This window comes from Grammomys surdaster, unplaced genomic scaffold (genome assembly GCF_004785775.1).
Source record: "Grammomys surdaster isolate TR1022 unplaced genomic scaffold, NIH_TR_1.0 63, whole genome shotgun sequence".
Classification (NCBI taxonomy): domain Eukaryota; kingdom Metazoa; phylum Chordata; class Mammalia; order Rodentia; family Muridae; genus Grammomys; species Grammomys surdaster.
In genome coordinates this window covers 8,319,113-8,341,876 of record NW_021604565.1, presented here as the reverse complement: position 1 = coordinate 8,341,876, position 22,764 = coordinate 8,319,113, and the positions used below count along the sequence as shown (strand labels likewise).

The 22,764-nt window shown below is 37.7% G+C and overlaps 1 protein-coding gene across 2 annotated transcripts in view; it reads left to right on the top strand.

Moving 5' to 3' along the window:
- Zfhx4 (zinc finger homeobox 4) overlaps positions 1 to 22,764 on the top strand; it is a 182,271-nt gene that overhangs the window by 18,964 nt on the left and 140,543 nt on the right. The window contains exons 2-3 of one of the 2 annotated variants that reach the window (XM_028766685.1): positions 3,407 to 6,036; positions 6,958 to 7,382. In XM_028766685.1, the coding sequence (XP_028622518.1) occupies positions 3,453 to 6,036; positions 6,958 to 7,382 (3,009 nt within the window). In that variant the 5' untranslated portion in view covers positions 3,407 to 3,452. Of the gene's footprint in view, positions 1 to 3,406; positions 6,037 to 6,879; positions 7,383 to 22,764 lie in introns of both variants that reach the window. The other variant, XM_028766681.1, reaches the window with a different exon arrangement.

The window sequence follows — 22,764 nt, the reverse complement described above, 5'->3', positions numbered from 1 at the left end:
GAAGAGGGCTGGGGCAGCATCAATTAAAAAACAGAGGCAAAACTGGCCTCTGATTTTGGGTTCTAATGGGAACTCTGAGTGCTGAATACAAAAGCATTCTCCTATTGTGCAGAAAACACCCCCCTTTATTAGAAGGGCTCCTCTTAGGTGGTTTTGCCCATTTAGCAGAGCAGAGTTTAGGCAGCAGTGACTGCAGACGAAAGCAAAGCAGAAGCTGAGGGGGAAAAAGTTCTTTTCTGCATATTGTCTGCTGCTTCCGAAAAAGGGATTTGACAGGATCAAAGTCACTGATCTTGCAAATTCCTGAGAATACCAAAAATGTGTACACACACTCTAAGCAGACCAGCAGGTATGTATTGCTCTGAATTTAGCATAAAAGTTAGAGCAGGTTTCTCTAAGGAATTTCCTGAAGGCTTTTGTAATTTTCAAAAATGGGATATTTGGCAGTAGACACTAAAAATTGGTGATGATTAAATTGAAGCCAGCTTTGATGGTGAAGCAACTTTTCTAGTGAATTAATGTATTATGAAGTTATTTAGGAATGATTCTGTGGTTGAAGTTAAATAGTCTTCATACTGGGGTTTTTACAAATCTAGTACAAGCTTCCTACATGAGTCCAATCAGTAAAAGAAAAACTACATTTGGCAATGATGAGAGTGAATTGCTTGGCATCATATTTAGTGCCATGGAAAATACTAATTTAAGTAGCTTTTTAACCACACAGAAGAAAGTGTCCCACCAGAATACACTGCCAAACATTGCTATGGTTAAAGTCCATGGCTACATAAAAAATATTAAAATGAGGTAATATGTTGCTATCTATGCCATTTTAGATAGTTTTGTTGGTGGTGATTTTAGAGTGAAATGTAATTGTAATTGTATTGAAGACTTACATGTTTGACCTGGTTTCTGATGAACGTGTGTCTTAATGAGATAAAATCGATAGGTAGTTTGATGTAAAATTTCATAGAAGTTTTTCACAAAGTATATCCTACCACATTTCTAATATGAATTCCTTTAACAGAGTTTCCATAATTTTTACTTCTGCCTCTTTTAATATAAAATGAAAATAATAGGATTTATGCAATGTAGAGAAATATTGAAATGAAATACTATAGAGATAGTCAATACTGTAAGGATAAAAATAAAAGTGATAGCAATAATGTTTTATTATGAATAAAATAAATGATGTGATTATTATTATAGCTCAGAAATTCATAAGTCTGATCTATGCTTTGCAGCTTTTCTTACTCTTTGGAGTACAGAACATCAGTTTCACATTAGACGTATATATAAACTGGGTCTGATCATTGACGGAAAGTATGATCTATGTCCCTAGAACTTCCTGTTTAATCTTTGATCTAAAGTATCGTTTTCATCCCAAAAATCTAGCCTCTGCCTCCCTTCCACCTGGTTTTCAGATCAGTTTAGCAATGTATTGTATTTTAGGCATTTCGAGTGCCTTCTAAATATATACATTATGCAGAGTCAGTACATGCAAAAGTAAACATTAATGTTTGTGGACTAATTAGAAAATTATTAGCTTTTTATGCTTATTGTGATCAAATAATTTCACAGTTTAAAAAGCAGTATGCATGCCATGAAGATAATTAACCTGCAGCTCATCCATGATTAAAATTATACACTAAGCTTTGTGTTGTTTGCCCCATAGGCAATTAGAGTGTCATTTTAACTGTCTCAGATACCAAAATGAATTTTGATTTTGTCATCAATCTATGATGATCTTTTGGTATATTATAAACCAATCATTTCCTCTCTGATTTGGCGAACAAAATTCGATTTGATTTAAGTAAGAGCATTACTGACATGGTCTTACTACTTAGCATGCCTGTGACCTTCAATGATGTCTACCTTTTAAACAAACTACTTAAAAGGAGTTACTAAGATATGCCATAACGTAGGTGAACCCAGCCTGTTTTTTTCTTCATAGCTCTCAGACACTGTGAAGGCTGTATCAGTATGCAGGGGTGGAAGAAGTGTCAGGGGCAGAGATTCAGAATGTCTATAATAACAGCTGTAATTTGCAGTGTAATGTAGAATACCCAGGTTCTTTTTTTTTTTCCTGAAACTGTCACGATATGTAAAAACATGGATTCTTTTAAAATAAGGGTCTGTTAGCCTTGAAGTTATGGATCCCTTCAATTCTAAGATTTAAGAGAAGTTTGCATACCTGTCTCATAAAAGCAAGACAGTGTCTATGTCATAGGCTGAAAATAAAAACCAAAGTTTCATGCCACTCAGCTGTTGTGTACTGCAGAGACTCAGAGAGGCTCAGCTGAAATCAGACTGCACTAACAGTCTGGAGTTTGCATATGAACACACCCACATGCAGGTATATGCACAGGCACATAGAAGAACACACATTTCACTTGCATATGCTTAACTTTCTCTTGGTGTTTTACCTTTACATTAGAAATGGATCAGGCTTTGATTGGGTGACTCTTATCTGAAAAGAAGCAAGTATGTGATTTAAGTTTTAAAAATATTGAAGGGTATTCATCTAGAGTGCTTGCATAAAATTCACTAAGTCAGGGGAGATGTTGGCAAGGCCCTAAGGAGACTCACCAGGACTGACAAAATCAAATGGTATTTGAAATGGTGTTCATTACACACTGTAGTTAAAAACAAAATGAGTGAATGTGATTGTCCCCTAGGATGATAGGAATGGCCACAGTAAATATTAATTTCTGTTCCCCATTGAGGTGCCTGAAGTGTGGGGAAGAATGATGATTGGCTCAGTCAGAGCCAGCCAGGTACCTGCTGAGACCCTTTGCACAGGGAAGATTTGGAGTAAGCTGATTTACTGGTCAAATGAAAACCAGAGAAGAGTCTAGCCTGCATGGTCTGGGACTTTAATATTTTCCATACTAAGGCTCTTTTATTTGTTCTTCTCTCTCTCATGCCCACTTCCCCTTTCTAGTCCCTGTCTGACAGAGAAAAGGAAAAGTAAAAACAAACAAACAAAAAAACAAACAACAGTCATTTGCATTGTATATCCATTACTGCGGTTTCTTTCATATGACAATTCTTTACATACTACTAGGATAGACTGGATTTAAAGGCCTTTATATATAGTGCATCCCTTTTTTGAAAACAGGATGAAAAAAATGCCAGGATTTCTGTGACAAATTTGGGTTTCATGTGATGCTCAGAGTAGTTTCAAAACCACCTAAGCAATGTAAGTAGGAGTGTCTGTGATAGCTATCTCAGTTGTTTGTCACATTTATACAAAGTCTGCCTGTAATAGATAGGTGTGACGGTTTTAAGTTCCCCCTCAACTTTTTAGATAGTCAAGTTTACAGCAGCTGTGAATTAGTGATGGGCTATTAGTGAGCTGTGTCATTATTTAATAAAAATGGCTTCTCTCACCCTATTTTTTATCCAGGTCCCTGACAGGCTGGATGAAATGAGATCCCCATGTAGCAATTGCCATGGAAACCTGTGACTCTCCTCCTATCTCAAGGCAGGAAAATGGGCAGAGCACATCAAAGCTATGTGGAAAGACACAACTTGATAATGAGGTGCCAGAGAAAGTTGCAGGGATGGAGCCTGACAGGGAAAACAGCTCCTCACATGACAACCTGAAAGGGGATGAGCGCAAAAGTGAAGTCTTGCTGGGTTTCAGCATTGAGAATGCAGCTGCCACTCAGGTCACCTCAGCAAAGGAGATACCCTGCAACGAATGTGCCACTTCTTTTCCCAGTTTACAGAAATACATGGAACACCACTGCCCTAATGCCCGCCTTCCTGTCCTGAAGGATGAGAGTGAGACCAGCGAGCTAGAGGACAGTGATGTGGAAAACTTAACAGGGGAGATAGTTTACCAGCCTGATGGGTCAGCTTATATAATTGAGGACTCCAAAGAAAGTGGACAGAATGCACAGACTGGGACAAACAGCAAACTCTTTTCAACAGCAATGTTTCTGGACTCCCTGGCATCTGCTGGAGAGAAGAGTGATCAGTCTGCTTCGGCCCCTGTGTCATTCTACCCACAGATCATCAACACTTTTCATATCGCTTCATCCCTCGGGAAACCATTTACAGCCGATCCGGCTTTCCCAAATACCTCAGCATTAGCAGGAGTTGGTCCTGTGTTGCACAGTTTCCGTGTCTATGATCTCCGACACAAGAGAGAGAAAGACTATCTAACCAGTGACGGCTCAGCCAAAAACTCCTGTGTGTCCAAAGATGTCCCTAACAATGTGGACTTGTCCAAATTCGATGGTTGTGTTAGTGATGGGAAGAGGAAACCTGTTTTAATGTGTTTCTTGTGCAAATTGTCTTTTGGTTATATCAGGTCTTTTGTAACCCATGCTGTGCATGACCATCGGATGACTCTCAATGATGAGGAGCAGAGGCTCCTCAGTAATAAATGTGTCTCCGCCATAATACAGGGGATTGGCAAAGACAAAGAACCTCTTATAAGCTTTCTGGAACCAAAAAAATCCACTTCTGTTTATCCCCATTTTTCTACTACAAACCTCATAGGACCTGATCCAACCTTCCGCGGGTTATGGAGTGCTTTTCATGTTGAAAACGGTGACTCTTTGCCGGCTGGCTTTGCCTTCTTGAAGGGAAGTGCAAGCCCTTCCAGCTCAGCAGAACAGCCGCTGGGGATCACCCAAATGCCAAAGGCTGAAGTGAACCTGGGGGGGCTGTCTAGTTTAGTAGTGAACACCCCAATTACCTCTGTCTCCCTCAGCCACTCATCATCTGAGTCTAGCAAGATGTCAGAGAGCAAAGACCAAGAGAACAACTGTGAAAGGCCAAAAGAAAGTACAGTCTTACACCCAAATGGGGAGTGCCCTGTCAAAAGTGAACCCACTGAACCAGGAGATGAGGATGAAGAGGATGCATATTCCAATGAACTCGATGACGAGGAAGTATTAGGTGAACTCACCGATAGTATTGGTAATAAAGACTTCCCTCTCTTAAACCAAAGCATTTCTCCTTTATCATCCAGTGTGCTAAAATTTATTGAAAAAGGTACCTCGTCCTCCTCGGGGACTATTGCTGATGACACAGAGAAGAAAAAACAGACTGCTGCCTCAAGGAGCAGCGGCAGTGTTACTAATAGCTATGGCATTGGTAGCAAGGACTTTGCAGATGGAAGTGTCAGTAGAGATGGCACCACAGCAGCTAATCCCAGTGAAACGACCCGGGGAGACGATGAGAGTTCAACGACTCTGCACCAGCATGGCTTCACCCCGAGCACACCTGGTACACCAGGTCCTGGAGGAGATGGCTCCCCAGGAAATGGCATTGAGTGTCCAAAGTGTGACACAGTTTTGGGGTCTTCAAGGTCTCTTGGTGGTCACATGACTATGATGCACTCGAGGAACTCATGTAAAACTCTGAAATGTCCCAAATGTAACTGGCACTACAAATATCAGCAGACTCTGGAGGCCCATATGAAGGAGAAGCACCCCGAGCCAGGTGGCTCTTGTGTTTATTGTAAGACTGGACAGCCTCATCCCAGGCTTGCCCGGGGAGAGAGTTACACGTGTGGCTATAAACCCTTCCGATGTGAGGTTTGTAACTACTCTACCACTACCAAAGGCAACCTCAGTATTCATATGCAGTCTGACAAGCACCTGAACAATGTTCAGAATCTTCAAAATGGCAATGGTGAGCAGGTGTTTGGCCACTCTGCCCCAACCCCCAATGCTAGCCTCAGTGGCTGTGGAACACCCTCCCCATCCAAACCCAAACAGAAACCCACCTGGCGGTGTGAGGTTTGTGACTATGAAACCAACGTGGCGAGGAACCTCCGGATTCACATGACCAGCGAAAAACACATGCACAATATGATGCTTTTGCAGCAGAACATGAAACAGATCCAGCACAATCTGCACCTGGGCCTCGCCCCAGCCGAAGCTGAGCTCTACCAGTACTACCTGGCTCAGAACATCGGCCTAACTGGAATGAAGCTGGAAAATCCCGCAGATCCTCAGCTCCTGATTAACCCATTCCAGCTCGACTCAGCCACAGCAGCGGCTCTGGCACCAGGACTTGGTTAGTACTTCCTGTTCTGCACTGTTGTCAGTTTTGAATCATATTTTTTACCTCATATCTTGTGAGGGAGCACTGACAAACTGGGGACTGTTCACTGAAAAGGGCTTTCTCTTAAACTACATAGACAAACTGCAAAAAGGCACATTGCTTTAAAGCTAAATTAAATCCAGAGAGTAAAGAATTGAGAAATTAGTGACAGCGTAAAAGAAGTTAGCAAATTTTGTCCACAGTTGATAGGTCCATTAAAAATGCTAATATACATACCTTGTTTACTATCATTATTCATAAATTTGACAGAATTTGCGAGTTTACTTTGAGTGATCGTTCCTCAAGACATCAAACATAAGCCGTCATGATTTTAATTAAATATTTTTGAGAAATATTTGAATGGCTGTAATTGCTCATAATTAATCCTACAATCCCATTACCTTATCCAGGTGTTTGGGAGGGTATTATAGGGAACAAGTGCAGAATCAGACAAATCCCATCAAGCTTTAAGACAAATTGGGAAATAACAATTAGTGTTTATGTAAGTCTATCTAGGCTCTTAAATCACAAACATGTGACTGTTTTGTTATGGTATTGATCAACTTTATTGTGCTGGAAAATACAAATTTCAGGATGACATCATGCTCAGTAGGGGTAATTAAAGCTATCTGATGAGGGAATTTAGAAGTTGAAAGGGATGATTGTAATCGACCCTGATCCAATCCTATTACAGCTTTTTATAGTTTAAGCTTTAGAGAAAGCACATTCCTTGTGGAGACTTTTTTTTTTTTTACATTCTTTCATGTGTACTGTGTTTTCTAGTCTCTATTTTTCCTTTTAATTTTTCCCCTGTAGTAAATAATGAGCTGCCGCCTGAAATCCGGCTTGCCAGTGGTCAACTAATGGGTGATGACCTGTCCCTCCTTACTGCAGGAGAGCTGTCACCTTATATCAGTGACCCGACGCTGAAGCTATTCCAGTGTGCTGTTTGCAACAAATTCACCTCTGACAGCCTGGAGGCTCTAAGTGTGCATGTGAACAGTGAGCGCTCTCTCCCTGAAGAGGAATGGAGAGCTGTAATTGGAGATATCTACCAGTGCAAGCTCTGCAACTACAACACACAGCTCAAAGCCAACTTCCAGCTCCACTGCAAGACTGACAAGCATATGCAGAAGTACCAGCTGGTGGCCCACATCAAGGAAGGGGGCAAAAGTAACGAGTGGAGGCTGAAGTGCATTGCCATTGGCAACCCCGTTCACCTAAAGTGCAACGCCTGTGACTACTACACCAACAGTGTGGATAAATTACGTCTGCATACTACCAATCACAGGCATGAGGCGGCCCTGAAACTCTACAAGGTAAGCCGTGCCATCCACTTTCATTGGCATACAGTAGACAAGGGCATTAACAATTTCAGAGTTGGGAGTATAAACTGTAGATGAAAGGGCAGATGCAAGGATCAAAATGCACAGTTTCTATCACCATTCCTAAAGGTATATGGAATGCACGCCAGTGGAAACTAGGGACTTGCCTCTTACCCCTTTTCCACCTCTCTCAGAGGCATAAATTGCTTCACAGACTTCCTATTACAACAACAACAAAAAAACATTTTCTGAATATTGTCATTAAGAAAATGGTACTTTAAGGTTATGTTTTATTTATTGTTTTAGAAAACAGAAACAGAATACTAGTAAGTGTTAATGAGTATAGGGAACAGAGGACACAGGAAGTACCTACACTGTAAATGTATCATTTGTTTGGTAATAAACAAGAATCATCCAAACAGAACATTTGTGTATGTGTACTTTTGGTGACATAGAATGAACACACTCTTACTTAGCATCAGTTGGAAATCTCTTGAAGAAAACTTTGTTGTTCTTTTACACGATTGTTTTCCACACTAGTAATGTTTTCTCTCCTCCCCAAAGGGTGTAGCCTACATAAATATGCTCTTAAGATGACAAGTGCTCTTTTATCTTTACTGAGGAAAACTATGCAGACATTATTCATGCATGAAAGTAATGAACAGCATGTATTGCACAACTTGTCTTGATATTTTCTGAAGCCTAATGTTTGATGAATTTATTTTTTGTGGTTAGTTCACTGAATTGTTTTGATGGTCTTGGTTCCTGTACAAGTGTAGCACACTCATTTCTATGATGAATAACTTGGTTACTTATTAAAAAAACTTCTTTTGTCTAGAGGATATTAAAATTCAGAAAATATTGCAAACCATTAGTCATTGTAACAAGCTCTAAATATGATTACAAAATCCATTTTGCAAGTGTTATCTATTGATTTATACTAGAAATCAGTGGTAACTATACTATCAGGAGTCAACCAACAATTATAGTACCTATAACTTTTCTAATCCTATTTAAAATTGCAAGCACAACTGCAAAAGCAGATGTGGCCATGTGGGTTAGGCTCAGGAATTATGTATTTGCATTGGTCTGGTGCTGTGCACTTCAGTTGCTCCTGTTTAAATTTTAGATAGATGTACTATGCACAAAAACCAGTCTTGATGTGAGAATTTGTAACGTTGTTCCTACTCTATTGGCACTGCGTGGATCGATAATGAAAGCATTAGATTTGGGCTGCTCTGTTTGTGAGGGCTGCAGACCCTAATGTAAGATGGAGTGCTTCTACCTCAGTGCTATTGAAAATATAATAGAAAGGATTAATTGTATTATAATTCATGGCTTTTGCAGCAACAGTTGACAACTGTTCAATTGCCTACATTTTTTTTTCTGTTGATACCTGACTTATTAAAAGTTTTAGAATACCTAGGAGAAAAAAACCAAACATTAAATTTTTATAAATAATAGATTTAGGCCCTGGGAGCTATATAGAATATTCATGAACTATGTTTATATTCATGCAGTTACTCTAACACTTTAAATTAACATGTTGTGCATAAGAGATATAAATGTACAGATTTTTCTATTTTATTACTCTCAGGTAGAAATCTAGTGAAAGGGAGAGAGTGTTGTTCTTTATTTTCTTAGAATAGCTTATTTAATCAAACTGTCTGACAATTCTCCATATGTGTATAGGGGTGTGTGTGTGTGTGTGTGTGTGTGTGTGTGTCTGTGTGCCTGTGTGTGTGTATAAATTCATGCAATTCTTTCCATAAGCATGTTTTGGCCACCTTATTCCTGCAGGGCCATTTACAAAGTTCCAGGCTTCGTCTTGAATTTCCTTTAGAGGTACAGTTGGACAATGGCTTCAAATTGATAAAGACCCATTATGATAAACACTTGATCCTAAAGAAGGCTGTAATGTCAAAGCACATTAGATCCCACAAGAAGAAGATGAATACCTATCTTAACGATCCTGTAAAACATATAATGTGCCCTTCGATTGTTTATCCCTTAATTAGCGAAGTATATCTAATATCGTGCTTTAATATCAGTAGACAAAAGTTACTATGAAAAAGTTACACAAAATTTAAAGAACACCAAAACCACTTGAGTCCTGAAACCTGAAGCCTGTTACTTGACAGTTCATCTATTTTTGTATAGTTCTAGAATAGAAAAACTAAAACTGAGTAGTTGTGTATTAAACATAATATTTCCAAATTCATTTCAGAATATTTGATTCAGACATACAGTATTTCAAGCACAGTGATGAGGAGACTGGCTTGGCTAGCTTGTTTCAGCAAAATAAAATTGGTTCATAAGTAACATTAATTGCTTTTAAATGAGAACCTAACAAATTGGCTAGGGCCTGAAAAAAATCATAGTTTATCATATGTCTTAGATATTAAAATTAGACTTAAAATAGTTTCATAGTTAATGACTAGACAATAGTCTTCTCTGTAAAATTTATTTTTATTAAGAGTTTAATTTGCACCATTTTGAATTGTGAATTATTTAGACAGTAGAGGAACGTGGCAAGCTGCATTTGTAAGACAGATACAGAGCTGCAAGCAAACAGCTTTGCTCATTATTGACAACATATTGATTCATAACGCTCTAAATGTGGCGACATGTCAATTCAATTGGAATAAAACACTCTACTTATTGTGCTGTCAAGCTGAAGAAGCATCGCCTAAGAGAACTATGTGCCTTTACTCTGTTCAAGGAGGGTAAAGGTTAAAGGTTAAGGGTTAGCATAAAAGCATCGTCTCCAGAGCTGGTTACCTTTAAACTGATCAGTTTCATGAAAATCTGTTTTACAGATGTCGTTTTAATGTATCTGGCAGGATTTAGGTAGATTTAACATTAGATGCAAGGTAGTAAAAATTAATTCTTTTATTTGAACAGAACAACACCTCTCCTTTTATGTTTAAGGTAGACAGCTTGTGGGCTATGGTATTTTGGCAAAGAACCCAGAGGCAGAATGTGTTGATGATCTTTCCATATGGGGAATAAATAAATAATAAATAAATAATAGTGTTATGTCTAGTGCTAACAATGACTGGAAAAAATACCATTATGTCGATTTCTAAAGTTGACTGGGAAAACAAAACAGAGCTGTGTTCACTTTTGGCAGTGTTACTTTCCTAGGATTTTTTTTTTCTATAAACCAACTCTGTCATTGTTTAAAAATCTTCCTCATTTTTTTCCCAGTGAAGTTCCCTGAAGTTCTAAAAAAATCTTATATTGGCATATGTTTTTCTCCAGAAACATTAATGATGAAAGAAAATTAGTCAAGAAAAATGAAACAGAAAAGAAAAATTTTCATTATCCTTAATCTTCTCTTTTAATGTCTGGATGAGTATTTAAAGTGAGGCTAATAAATGCTAAGTGTTCAGACAGTTAAAATTGGTCTTGCAAGTTAATAACCATAGACATACGTATGTAAATATGTAACTGTGGTTTTAAGGTAGTCAGTTTACTAGGCTAAATTATAATTTTTAAAATTTCGTGCTTTTATAGTCTCTTAAAAGTTTTAGTGAGCTGGTTTTCACATACTGGGTCCTTACTAAATGTTTGTATGATGTCAGAAACTAATGAGGCCCCTGAGGAGTGGCTGAAGGACCTCCTTCACTTTCTCTCAGCCTTCATCTTAAAAATGCATTGTAATTTGTTCTGCTTCTGTAATGAGCCCTGGTGGAAAGTTGTAATGACAGCTACTTAGCATTAGACGTGAAAGTTGGGACAATGAAGGCAGATTTGGGCAGTATTCCAGACTAACCTGGAGAATATTCTTGGCTTTGTGAGGCTGGCTTTTCTGACCAGCCTATTGACTTAACTATTGCCCTGTATGGAACATGCCCATGCTTAGCTGTCCATGCCCACTGACAGTCCTCCTACTGTGTGAATGTGTGAGTGTTCAAAGCTTTCCTGGTTCAAACTCAAAGTTTAACTGCATGAGCAGGTTTCCTCCTTGCCTGTGCTCAGAGTGAGGCAAAGGAGGCTATCTGAGTTTCTCAATGCCGGTTTGCTATTTGGATGTCACAAAGGCCGAAAGCACTGAAGCACTAGCCTGTGGACATGACGAGCTCTTACACACATGAAGCTTAGTCCTAGGTACTTACAGGGTAACATTGACTCAAGGAACAGTTTTCAATGTTTCTCATTATTTATGATATAGATTAAAGAAAGGATCCAGGTTTAGAATTAAAACTCAAGGGGAAGGGAGGACGTGGAAGAAAATGAAAGATGCACAGTGAGGAATGTGTGCATAGGATATAAACCAACCACAGAATAATTGGCATTGCCTACCCCTTTGCTGTATTTACTAGTAGAAAATACTGAATGGTTTGAAAGTATTGATGGGCCACTGGTTTCCAACTATATGCTCAAGTCCAACTTTGCAATTTAAAATCCAATAAACCAGACATGTAGCATTTTAGTCACTGGTGTCGTTGTGTGATGGTGAAAGCTCACAGGAGATGGTATAGAACACATTTGCATAAAGGTCACTATGTAAAAGGAAATTGCAATATGTGGATGCTGTGAGAAATCTAAGCAGGGTTTTCTTAATCTTATTCTAGACATTTGTTTAGATGAAGAAAGCTGTTTTAAGAGATAAAATTTATTCTTTTTCCTGACTAAACATTAACCTGAGTATAGAAATATTTTTGTACTTTTTTGTATTAGTTTCACATTAATGTTCATTTCAAGGTTGAAAAGTAGTGTGAAATTTAATAACAGTTGTAGGATTATTTTGTAAGTAATCACAATTCAAATTATTCCATTGTATTCTCATATTAAAGACAGGCAGAGGTTGAAAAAGTAATTTCTACAGTGGAACAATTCATGCTTGCATAATATTTAGAACTAATAAATACACAGATCAAACAAAGAGAAACTGGGTAGCTAATAACAACTAATAAATCATGGGTGTTTTCAGGTCACACAATGATTGGTTGGCCCTCCTGACTCCACGGTCTTCTGTTTCTAAGCATCATATTGCTTGAACTGTAGCCGTGTGCAAACCAGGCCACTTCAGTACAAGTGTAGGCTCCTGCAACTGTACTCATGTGGCAAGTACTAAGATATATTGTGAGATGAGAATCTTTTTTTTCACCCCCAAGGTGAGAAAAACAACCCCCAAGTTATTAAATATAAACAGATGTTAATCCCCAGGGATGACTAATTTTAGCCAAGCTTACACCCATGTCAGGGTAAATAAAATAACAATCTGAAATTGTTATCAAACTTAGGCTGAATCTTTCTTAAAAATGAAAATGTGGCATCAGAGGGCTCTTATCTTTGTTTTCTGTATGATTGCCCTTAATTTGTGCGTCTGTCCCCCTGTATATGTTATGATGCCACTCTGCTTTTCACCTGCATCTTCTATTCCATGTTGCAAGCTTAGCTAACTTCCTAAGCAAATCTAAGTAAGCTTTCTTTTAATTAAGGGAAACAGAAGCATCTGCAGTTGTAAATGCCTTTCTAGTCTTTTTCAGGATGAGCTGTTGTTAATGCATTTTTGGTCTTGAAAAATTTTCTGTTAGGGTGAGAGAAGATGGGTCAGTGCTCAGAGAATCAGTTCCGAGTCAGGACCACATAGAGCACTCCCCTTTCCTAGAATTTCCTTTACTTGCTGCTTCTGAATACACACACAACCACTACCGCTGTCACCATAGAAACCCACCTCACAAATGTCAACAGCTTGACGATACTGTTCTCTCCAGGTCTCAGGAACAAGTCAACTTGTACTTTTTAATTCATTACACTTTTGTATTTTATGCTTATTCTATCTATCCTGGAATGTTGACACACTTTATCCAGAAGTATCAAATGGCTTATCTGTGACCTGTCCTGAGGTCTTTTAAGTAAAATGAACCACGTGTTACCACATAATTCTGGACTTTCATGAGAATTTCCTTGGCTCAATCTGTCCCTTTCCCGTAGAGCTGTTATGCAGTTGTTGAAGCACTCAAAGGCCTGCTACACAGCAATGCAACCACAGTCATATGTTCAGCAGGCCTCATACTGCTGAAAGGGTCTTGGCCAGGGGTGGAGTGAGGAGGAGCTGGCATGTGCATAATGACCACAATTCTGCTTCCAGAACATCTGGCCTCGCCAAGCACTACTGCAGATGCTTTAGCAAGTCTGCTTTGAGTCTAGCCCAGGCTAAGGTGGAGTTCACACAGACATGGAGATGTATTCATTATTCAGATAACCCAAGCATTAGAGGTGATTTCTCCTCATACTGTCGGGAGCTTTCATCCTGAGAAGACGTGATTTATTAAGAATGAACCGGACCACGGGGGTATAGCAACCCCTTACCATCAGGAAATGTTTGCATGGACTCTATAACCTAGATGTATTGACTGATTCTGACCCAGGGTCACAGCTTTATTTGAAGAAGACCTATATAATATGCTGCTCCCTGTCTCAAATAACCAGAAAAGCATTTATTGAGCACTTACTGTGTATCAGGCTCTGGATATAACTGCATGGTGAGTCTGTCAAATAAGGTGGTGGATAGTAAGATGACTTCCTAAGTGTTGTGACGAGACAGTTTTCTGAGGTTGTATTTTCAAACATAGCTGTTCACAATTGCCCATGAATTTTGGACTCAGGGATATTCATAAAAATTACAAGTTCAATCTGGCTATGTGTCCCTGCGTTTTTCAACTACACTTAGTAAAAAGTCTAAATGTTCCAGGTATCTTGAATTGTCCATAGACACACAATAATCCTATTTGTATCTTATCATACTCTACTCTATTGCATAATGACAATTTATAGATCAGTTTAAGATGAGAATTTTGTTTACAAGTTTAATTCAAGAAAGAGCTTTCATTGGTTGACACATTCATAGTTATTCTTCAAATACAAACATACTGCTCTGTGTTATTGAAAAAAATGAAGAAAACCCAGTAAGAATATTCAGTTACAACCTGAGTCAACCGCTGTACACAACCAGGATGACTGGAGTCCTGGAAAACACACTCAAAAATACTTTACAGTGCAGGGAGAGTTCCATCTAAAGGAACATCACCATGCTGCCTCACCATACAGTGTCACCACAGTTAACAGTTATGGAGAGTAATACTTTATGTACACTTGGTTATGCAGTATTTAATTTATAACTCCATGTCTTTTGAGCTGTGGTGACACATAATGTCAGGACTTGCAATACTGAGGTAAGAAACTTTGGAGCTCAGCCTGGCTCACAGTGAGATCCTATTATGAGAAAGGACATGAAAGAAACAAATCTTGTTTTTTCTACCTATGAGAAAAAATTCTTTTATAACATATATATTTAATATAAAGTGTATAGGTATAATATGAATATAAAACATAGATTCACCTAAGTTCTTTTTATCAATGGAAGTATTTGATATCATAAAACATATATTGGCCTGTCATCTTGAGAAAGGAGTAAGTTGGGACAATATTTGCTCTTCAAGCAAATTGTGTGTGTGTGTGTGTGTGTGTGTGTGTGTGTGGCATGATATTGTCTGTGTTGTGTGCATGTTGTATGTACTTGTCAGTGTAGACATGCACATGACATGCAGGTAAAAATATCTACACAAACATATCTACAAATATTGTTAGAGGCCAGAAGTATACATCAGGTGTTTGACCTTGTGGCTCTCTACTTTTCTTTATTGAAATAGGGTCGTTCACTGAACCTGACACTCATGGATTCAGCTAGGCTGGCTGGTAATGAGCTTCATGTGTTCTCCTGTTTGAACCCTCACTATTCTCCGGTGCTGGGGTTGCATGTGCACACCAGCATCCTAAGGTCTTTCTGTGGAGATAGGGAACTTAAACTCAGGTCCACATGCTTAAGTAGCAGGCATTTTGGAGACTGAACTGTCTTTTCAGACCCTGTCAAGCAATTTTTAAGGAGTAGTACAGAGGGAGCTTGTGGTTGAAGGAATATATACCCAGATATTTGATGATGGAAATTAATGCAAAATAAGGTTGGGAATGCAAATATAGACTCAAGTGCATGGTAACACCGGTTTTTGGAGAATACCTTTTACACTTTTGCAATATTGAGTATTTTATTTTGTAACTATGTATTCTGTTCTAAAAGATCTTCATTTATCAGTGGAATTGGTTCGTGATTAATGGTATGCTGGAGAGACTCTTTCTAAAAGTATTCCTTTTTATGATGCCAGATAACCTATTAACAGTGGAACCAGATTGAGAAATTATTATTCTTCAATTTTTTTCTCTTTTACAATTGCTTTACTGTCTGAAGAAAGAACATCTACTAACCAAAACTGGAAGTTAAATGTTACATGAAACTGTCCCGTCAGTCTTCCAAGGACTTAGATACAATCAGTTAAGCCTGCGAAGAGACCCAGATGCAGGGGCTTCAAAGGTCCTCGAAGAAAATAAGATCCTGGTCTTGACTTGCCCTGTACCTCTTTCATCAATAAGAACAACTTTTTATGTTTGAGGACAACAGAAGCAGGGTGCAGGAAAGCAGAGAGGCTGGCACCTGATGAGCTTTACCACTTGGTCTTCAGCACCATCATGCTGGGTATCATTTTCAGATGTTTAAACCAGTAGGTTTCCTAAAGTGTAGGCAGGGAGGGTGAGACCAGAGTAGTGGGTCTGTGTACACAAATGTCATGCACTGAAATGACAGTCTTAAACAAGCCATCTATTAGCCAGAGTAGAAACTGATAGGTAAGCAGTCACCTGACTATTTCCTGTAACCATGGAATTCTGCTTTTAGCACTGTCCTTGTATTGGCATGTTTGGGTGTTTGGTATATTAACCAGGATTGACTGATAGAATATTTATCAGTTTTAGTGCTGGTGCTTGCAACTTAAGCCCCTTTTGGGGGCTACATTAATTCACTCAGGTCATCAGGCAGTGATGTACTAGTTTCCCATTGACATGATGAAGGAGATGGTGTCCAGAACAGCTAGAAAGGCCTCTCTCCCAGAGAGTGGGCCACCTCTGTTTTTCCTAGCACTTTAGAACTCCTGGAGAAGTCTTAATCACCTGTAACCTATCAGACTTGTTTAAAATAGCTTGTTGCTTTGAGTTATTATTATTTTTCTATTTTTATACTTTATTTCTTATTTTAAACCATTCTATATTTTTGTGACCGAGACCCTCATTTATCCCAACCTACCGTCTATTCTTTCTTTCTCTTCTCTTCCCTTTTTTTAAACCTTGAATTCAATCTTTATTTTTTTATTTTTATTTTTTGATTCATTTTAATATTCCTAGGGTTACACCTCCAGCGTATGTTGGTGGGCCCCCTTCCTACACGTTCCCTTCAAATATGTGCCAAATACTTCAATGTGAAACTCAATCTCCTTATTTTGTCTGTTCATAGAGGTGTTTGAGGAAACTTAAACCTACTTTACCCTGTAGATTTGTTTGGTCATTTACCTATATGTTGACAACATTTATTGATGCAATGGTCTTTTATTGAAAAGTGAGAAGTGTCTGAGTTTTGGAAGTCTGTAGCTGGTGTGGGTAAAGTAGTTTAGGACATTTGTTATCTCTGTTGGGTATAGTTTTCCAAGACTATTACTATTTCTAACTGGTCATTTGGCAAGCCTAGGAAGAATACTATTTTATTGAAGGCAATTATCTTCAGAGACTGAAACTATCCAGTGTTCCCTTGTGAGATACTGGGTACCAAGCCTTCTTGACATGATGTGTGCAGACCATTTGTAAGTCATCTTTGTCAACGTGCTTTCAGCACTCACCAGAGCTTTTCTATGGAATTAATAGTGGTACCTTTAAAGCAAGATTCACAACCTAAAAGAGAATTATGCAAATATCAGAATTTGTCATTTAGAATTTACTCTATCGTATTTATTTTATATAGCAGTTGAAAAGGCTGAAATTCTTTCTGTTTACATTATAATTTTAAAATTACTATATTTTAATAAGAAGCAGTTCAATATCTTTTGAGAAATAATTGGAGAAATCAACTTCTGTGATCATAATATATCACCACCACCACCACCACCATCACCACCACCACCACTATCATCATCATCACCATGCAGTAATAGTTAACTCTAGAGTGGGAAGAGATTCAAGGAAGGAATACTGCTTCATTATTGGATTTTTGTTTGTTTATATTTTTGTTAGAAAAATCAAATAGCTAAAAGCAATATTTGTGATGAAGCATCACATTTTTCAGTGATGACTATTCCTTAAGAATCTCCTTCCAATGTCATAAACAAATTATTTAAAAATAGTTGCAAGGATGCTATTATTTGAATCTGCTGTCCCATGTTCGAATGCTTTGTTCACAGCTGATGGCACCTTGTTAAGAAAGATTGGGAGGTGATGCTTAGTTGAATGTGGGAGATGTATTATTCTTAACGTCTTTCTGCTTCTCTCTCTGCTACCCTGATGTGAACTCAGCTTCCCCATCATGCCTTTCTCACCATTGATGGAGTAGGATTTCCCATAGCTCTTTGAGATAAAATAAGTATTTCCCCTCAAGCCGTTTTTGTCATGCATTTTGATTGTAACATACAAAATTAAGTAATTCAAAAGGAAATTTATAAATAGCCTTTCTTTGGAGTAATTCAGTCTTTTTTATTTTTCTTTTTGCAAGCATTAGGAAACCCAAAGTGATCTTTCTGAAGACCTATTTTGATTTAGAACATTACTTTTTAATATTTAGCTGAATATACTTCTGCCTTTTAGTCGCACATCTTCAAGGGAGTTAATTTCCTAACTGCCCAAGTTTTTCTGTATTTATTTAGATGAGTGATTCAGAGTAGATTGCAAGTATCATGGTTTCCTGCAAGCACTTATACTATGTACTGGGCCACTTTATTCCTTCCTTTTGGGACGATGATCCTTAGTGATAGCAACTTGATAATCTTAAAACAATGGACATAAAAGCTGTTTGTGAAAATTAGATACACACACACACACACACACACACACATACACACACACACACACTCACACACTTTTCTCCAAAAGAGCAATTTAATTCTTTCAGTGAATGAAGAAAATGTGCATCTGTTTAGGGTCACGTGTTTAAGGTATTTAAAAAAAAGATGAAAATAAGCTGAGCAGTGGTGGCGCACGCCTTTAATCCTAACACTTGGGAAGCAGGGGCAGGCAGATTTCTGAGTTCAAGGCCAGCCTGGTCTACAGAGTGAGTTCCAGGACAGCCAGGGCTGTACAGAGAAACCCTGTCTCTAAAACAACAACAACAAAAACAAACAAAGAAACAAGCAAAAAAGATGAAAATGTTTTAGTTGATATATTCTATGTAGCTTTACTTATAAGTACATTATTCAAATCATGGAACAAATTTTGTACATGTGTATGTGGGGATGACAAGGGTAGGAAGAAAGGAGACAGACAGAGAGAGGTTGGGAAGATTGCTCTATACATGAAAATGTATTAAAATCATGAGTTAATCAGTAATACTTATTTTGTTCTAGAGTAGATTGCAGAAACTTCTTCCTGTACACTGTGGTTTTGGTCCTTAGAGATAATAAGCCTTTGATGACATTGTACACGAGTCAGCAGCAAGTACTAAATAGTTCTGAATGTACACATGACTAATCAAAGGTTCAAGAACAAGATAGTATTCAGTAAATGTGATAGGTTCTGCAAAAGGTAAATGGCTTCACTAATAGCACATGGAGCCTTTTTGTCACAAGTGAGGCAGATCTGAGCCCAGCTTCAGAGAAGCAGCTTTTCACAAACACTTTTGCACTATCTATTAAGAATTTCTTTTACTTTTTTCTTTTAAAGTAAAGTCTTTCTCAAATTCCTGCCTACCCAGTTAGTACCCTATCCTTTCTTTGGTCTTAAAATAACAATAGATGCCGCAGGATGCTCAGAAGGATTGAAGCACAGGCATTCAGGCAATAACCAAAGAAGGCACGAATTTCAATGTTTAATTTAAGCCTCCAATTATTGAGGAAACAGTGACAAATGATACCGAAAGTTGTTATAAGTTAGAGCAGGAAGAAACATAATTTATACATCATAAATACTAGTATGTTTAGCTTGTGAAGAACACTGAGCCTTGCCTCTGTTTTACTGTGCCTGTTAGCTGTAAAAAAATATATAGTTATTTTTAAGGACTTGATTGAGATACAGATCATATTCTAAATATTTTATTGACTTAAAATGCAATTGAAGAGTATTTAAAATATTCACAAAATTATGTAACCATCATTATAATTGACTTTGGGTATTTTCCTCAGCTGAAAAGGAAATCTTGTACTAATTTAGTTGCCCACAACCATCCTGAACTCTCACTCTCATGGCTCTGGGCAACAGCTAATTGCCTTCTGTCTCTATAGATTCGATTATTATGGTCATTGATATAGATTCAACCACAGAGTATGGGGTTCTTTGTGAGGCTTCTTTCACTTAGCATAATGCTTTCAAAATTCATCAAAGCTTTTACATGTTTTAATACTGAATTCTTTATTAAATGTAAGCCGTCTGTGATTAGTATCTTTTATTTATGTTACCTCCAAAAGACATTTGGTTGTTTTCGTGGTATGTTTATTATGTATAATTATGTTACGCACATATGTATATAAGCTTTATTTTCATTTCTCTGAGTTAGGTACTCTACTGTGTTTCCAAGAAGAGCAATTACTAATATCAACTAGATTTTTTATTTTTATTATTGTCAGTGACTGCTTATTTATGTGTGGTTAACTAGCTGCCAGTTGGCTTTTAAAAAATACTTCAAAGACTTGCCTAACATGTAGGAGGCCTTGAGTTTGTTCACTAGCTAAACGCACACACACACACACACACACACTCATCTGTTCCCTCCTGGCCACCTGGCTTAATGAAGAAATTTCTTAGTAACATTTATTGAACATGTATTCAGTGGTGACAAAATAATACTCTATGTTCTTCATGTTGCTTTTTCTTAAGACTTAAAACTAAATTTCTGATTATATGCATGTGTGTATCTCTGTGTTGAATATACAAATATGAATGCAGATGCTTGTGGAGGCCAGAAGAGGGTATCAGGTTCCAGAGCCAGAGTCACAGGTATGTTGTCACATGGGTGCTGGGAATCGAACTCCAGTCCTCTGAACCATTTCTCTATTCCCAGTAAGATGTTAAATATATCACATTATTGGTGTATCAGAACTGTTATATATATGTACAGCTATTAGGAAAGTTTGAAGATGAAATAAATATAAATGATTTAATATATATATTTATATATATTATATATATTAATAAATGTAAATTTCAGTTGATTGTCTAAGCTGACATAGCAGGTAACGCTGAGGACTTAATTGGACTTGAATTCAGTCTGACTATAGGCCCTCCACCATTAATCAGGAAATTCATCACAGAAAAGACACTGCATTGCAATAGTACCTAGCCAGGAAAGTTCTGTTTATGGCATAGAGAAATGGAAGTATTGAAATGACTGCCTTAGGTGTTCCTGGTAGAGGTGTACCCCTTGAGAAGAAGAAAAGTAATAATGAGACAAATTGAGCTGTAGAGATGGCAAGTCAGCAAAGCTTTGCATAGTAAAATGTGTGCTTCACCTTTAGAAAATCTGAGTGTTAACTATTTCATTCATAGTATATTCTTTTCACTAGAAATTAACCATTTATTTTGGTCATTACTGCACAGAAAACTACAGAGCTATGAGTAGCTTTCATTGACTAGGTTATCACCTGGCATGCTCTAATCAAAATTCACTTAATTAATTAATAGTAGGGAGACACCAGAAGTCTACCTTTGTCCACACTTAAGCTGCTGACCTCATCAGACTATGCTTCAGTTTTCCGATTTCCAAATCACAAAGCAGTTTGGAAAATCTTTTATCATAAAATAATATGTAAAATTACCATGATTTCCTGCAGAACATTTCTTTCAATTATTTGCATGGTAAACAGAGAGAATTGTGCCATGGCAAGGTCCTTAAGAACACTGGTGGCTTCACCCCTGAGTGCCCTGTGGCCATGTCAACAACCCTTATGAAGATGAGGTCTCTGAAATTTGAAAACCTCAAGGAAAATGAGTAATTATTTTAATCAAATAAGATAGTATATAGAATACCTACAAATAAAATACTAATAATGTTTTACCCTAATTATTATATTAAATATAGAATTTTTTATTTTCCATACCTATAAAAGAGACAAAAGAACTCTCATGTTGCAAGTAATACCCTGACAAATACATGTTTGTTTACATCCTTTCTGTTGTGAAAATACAAAGACAATGTCCTGTAGACACCATATAGGTAGAGACAAAGGAGCCAAAGACTGAATTCCTGTTACTAGATATTTTTGGTATTTCTTTAAAAGAGTTTTTAAAATCTATATCTGCATGTACATGGCATTTCCTAATGTCATAATGGCACAAACCATGCTAAATGTATTATATAAATTGCCAAAGTCATTGCTTCAAACTGAAACTCAGGGAGATGAATGGGGATAGCCCATAGGAAAAAGAAAACACAGAGAAAAGGTACATTGTTCTGAAGATGTCAGCTCAGGAACTTTGGAACACTTGTCCCTCTGGAAGAGAGAGGCTAATTTACATTCCTCAGACAACAGGGGGAACCAACCTATGGGTCCAGATACATTCCACAGGACGGACCATTGGCACAGACAAGGGAAGTCCTTGCCACCTCATTCACTAAGGACCAATCAGTTTAAAAGCTACATTATTCGGCCAATCATATTGTGTCTAGTTCTGTTTCTCTAGTCTATCCCTAAAAACTGTATAAAAACTGACCAAACGGGTTGTCCGGGGTTGCCACTCCACCCTCTGTGTAGGGCGACCCCAATTAGTTGGAACATTAAATTTCTCTTGCTTCTTACATCAATTCTTGGCCCCGCGTGGTTTACTAAGGGTGTCCCCAGTAAGCTAAGGATCGATGGAGTCTTACAGTTCCTTCTAAAGCATGGTGAGTTTACTGAGGGCAGGAAGTCCATCGTATTCCCTCTATGACTGTCTATTTGTCTTTAGAACTCAGCACGGTTTTTGTCTACCAATGTGATAAATAAATCTCTGTGCATTAAAAGAAAATTTCTGTCTTTCATTGTCAAATTGTCAAAGTGGCTTTCTCTTCATTATGTAGTCATTTTATTTTTTTTCCAATTATTTTTGTGCCTTAGTTAATATATTAGTAGTGGAACAAACCTCTCCCCCCCCAAGCCCAAAATGAGTTCCATAGATCTTAATTATGGTACAAAAATAACTCTGAAAATGTATTCTATTATAAAAACTTTTCTTACTTGTGTGAAATGTTATCTTTAGAATATCTTTGCTACTGGCATAGGTTTCTGTATTGAAGATAACTTCTTTATTGATATTTGCAAGACACTTTTATTTTCATTTTCTGTAAGTACTCTGTACCTGCAAGTTG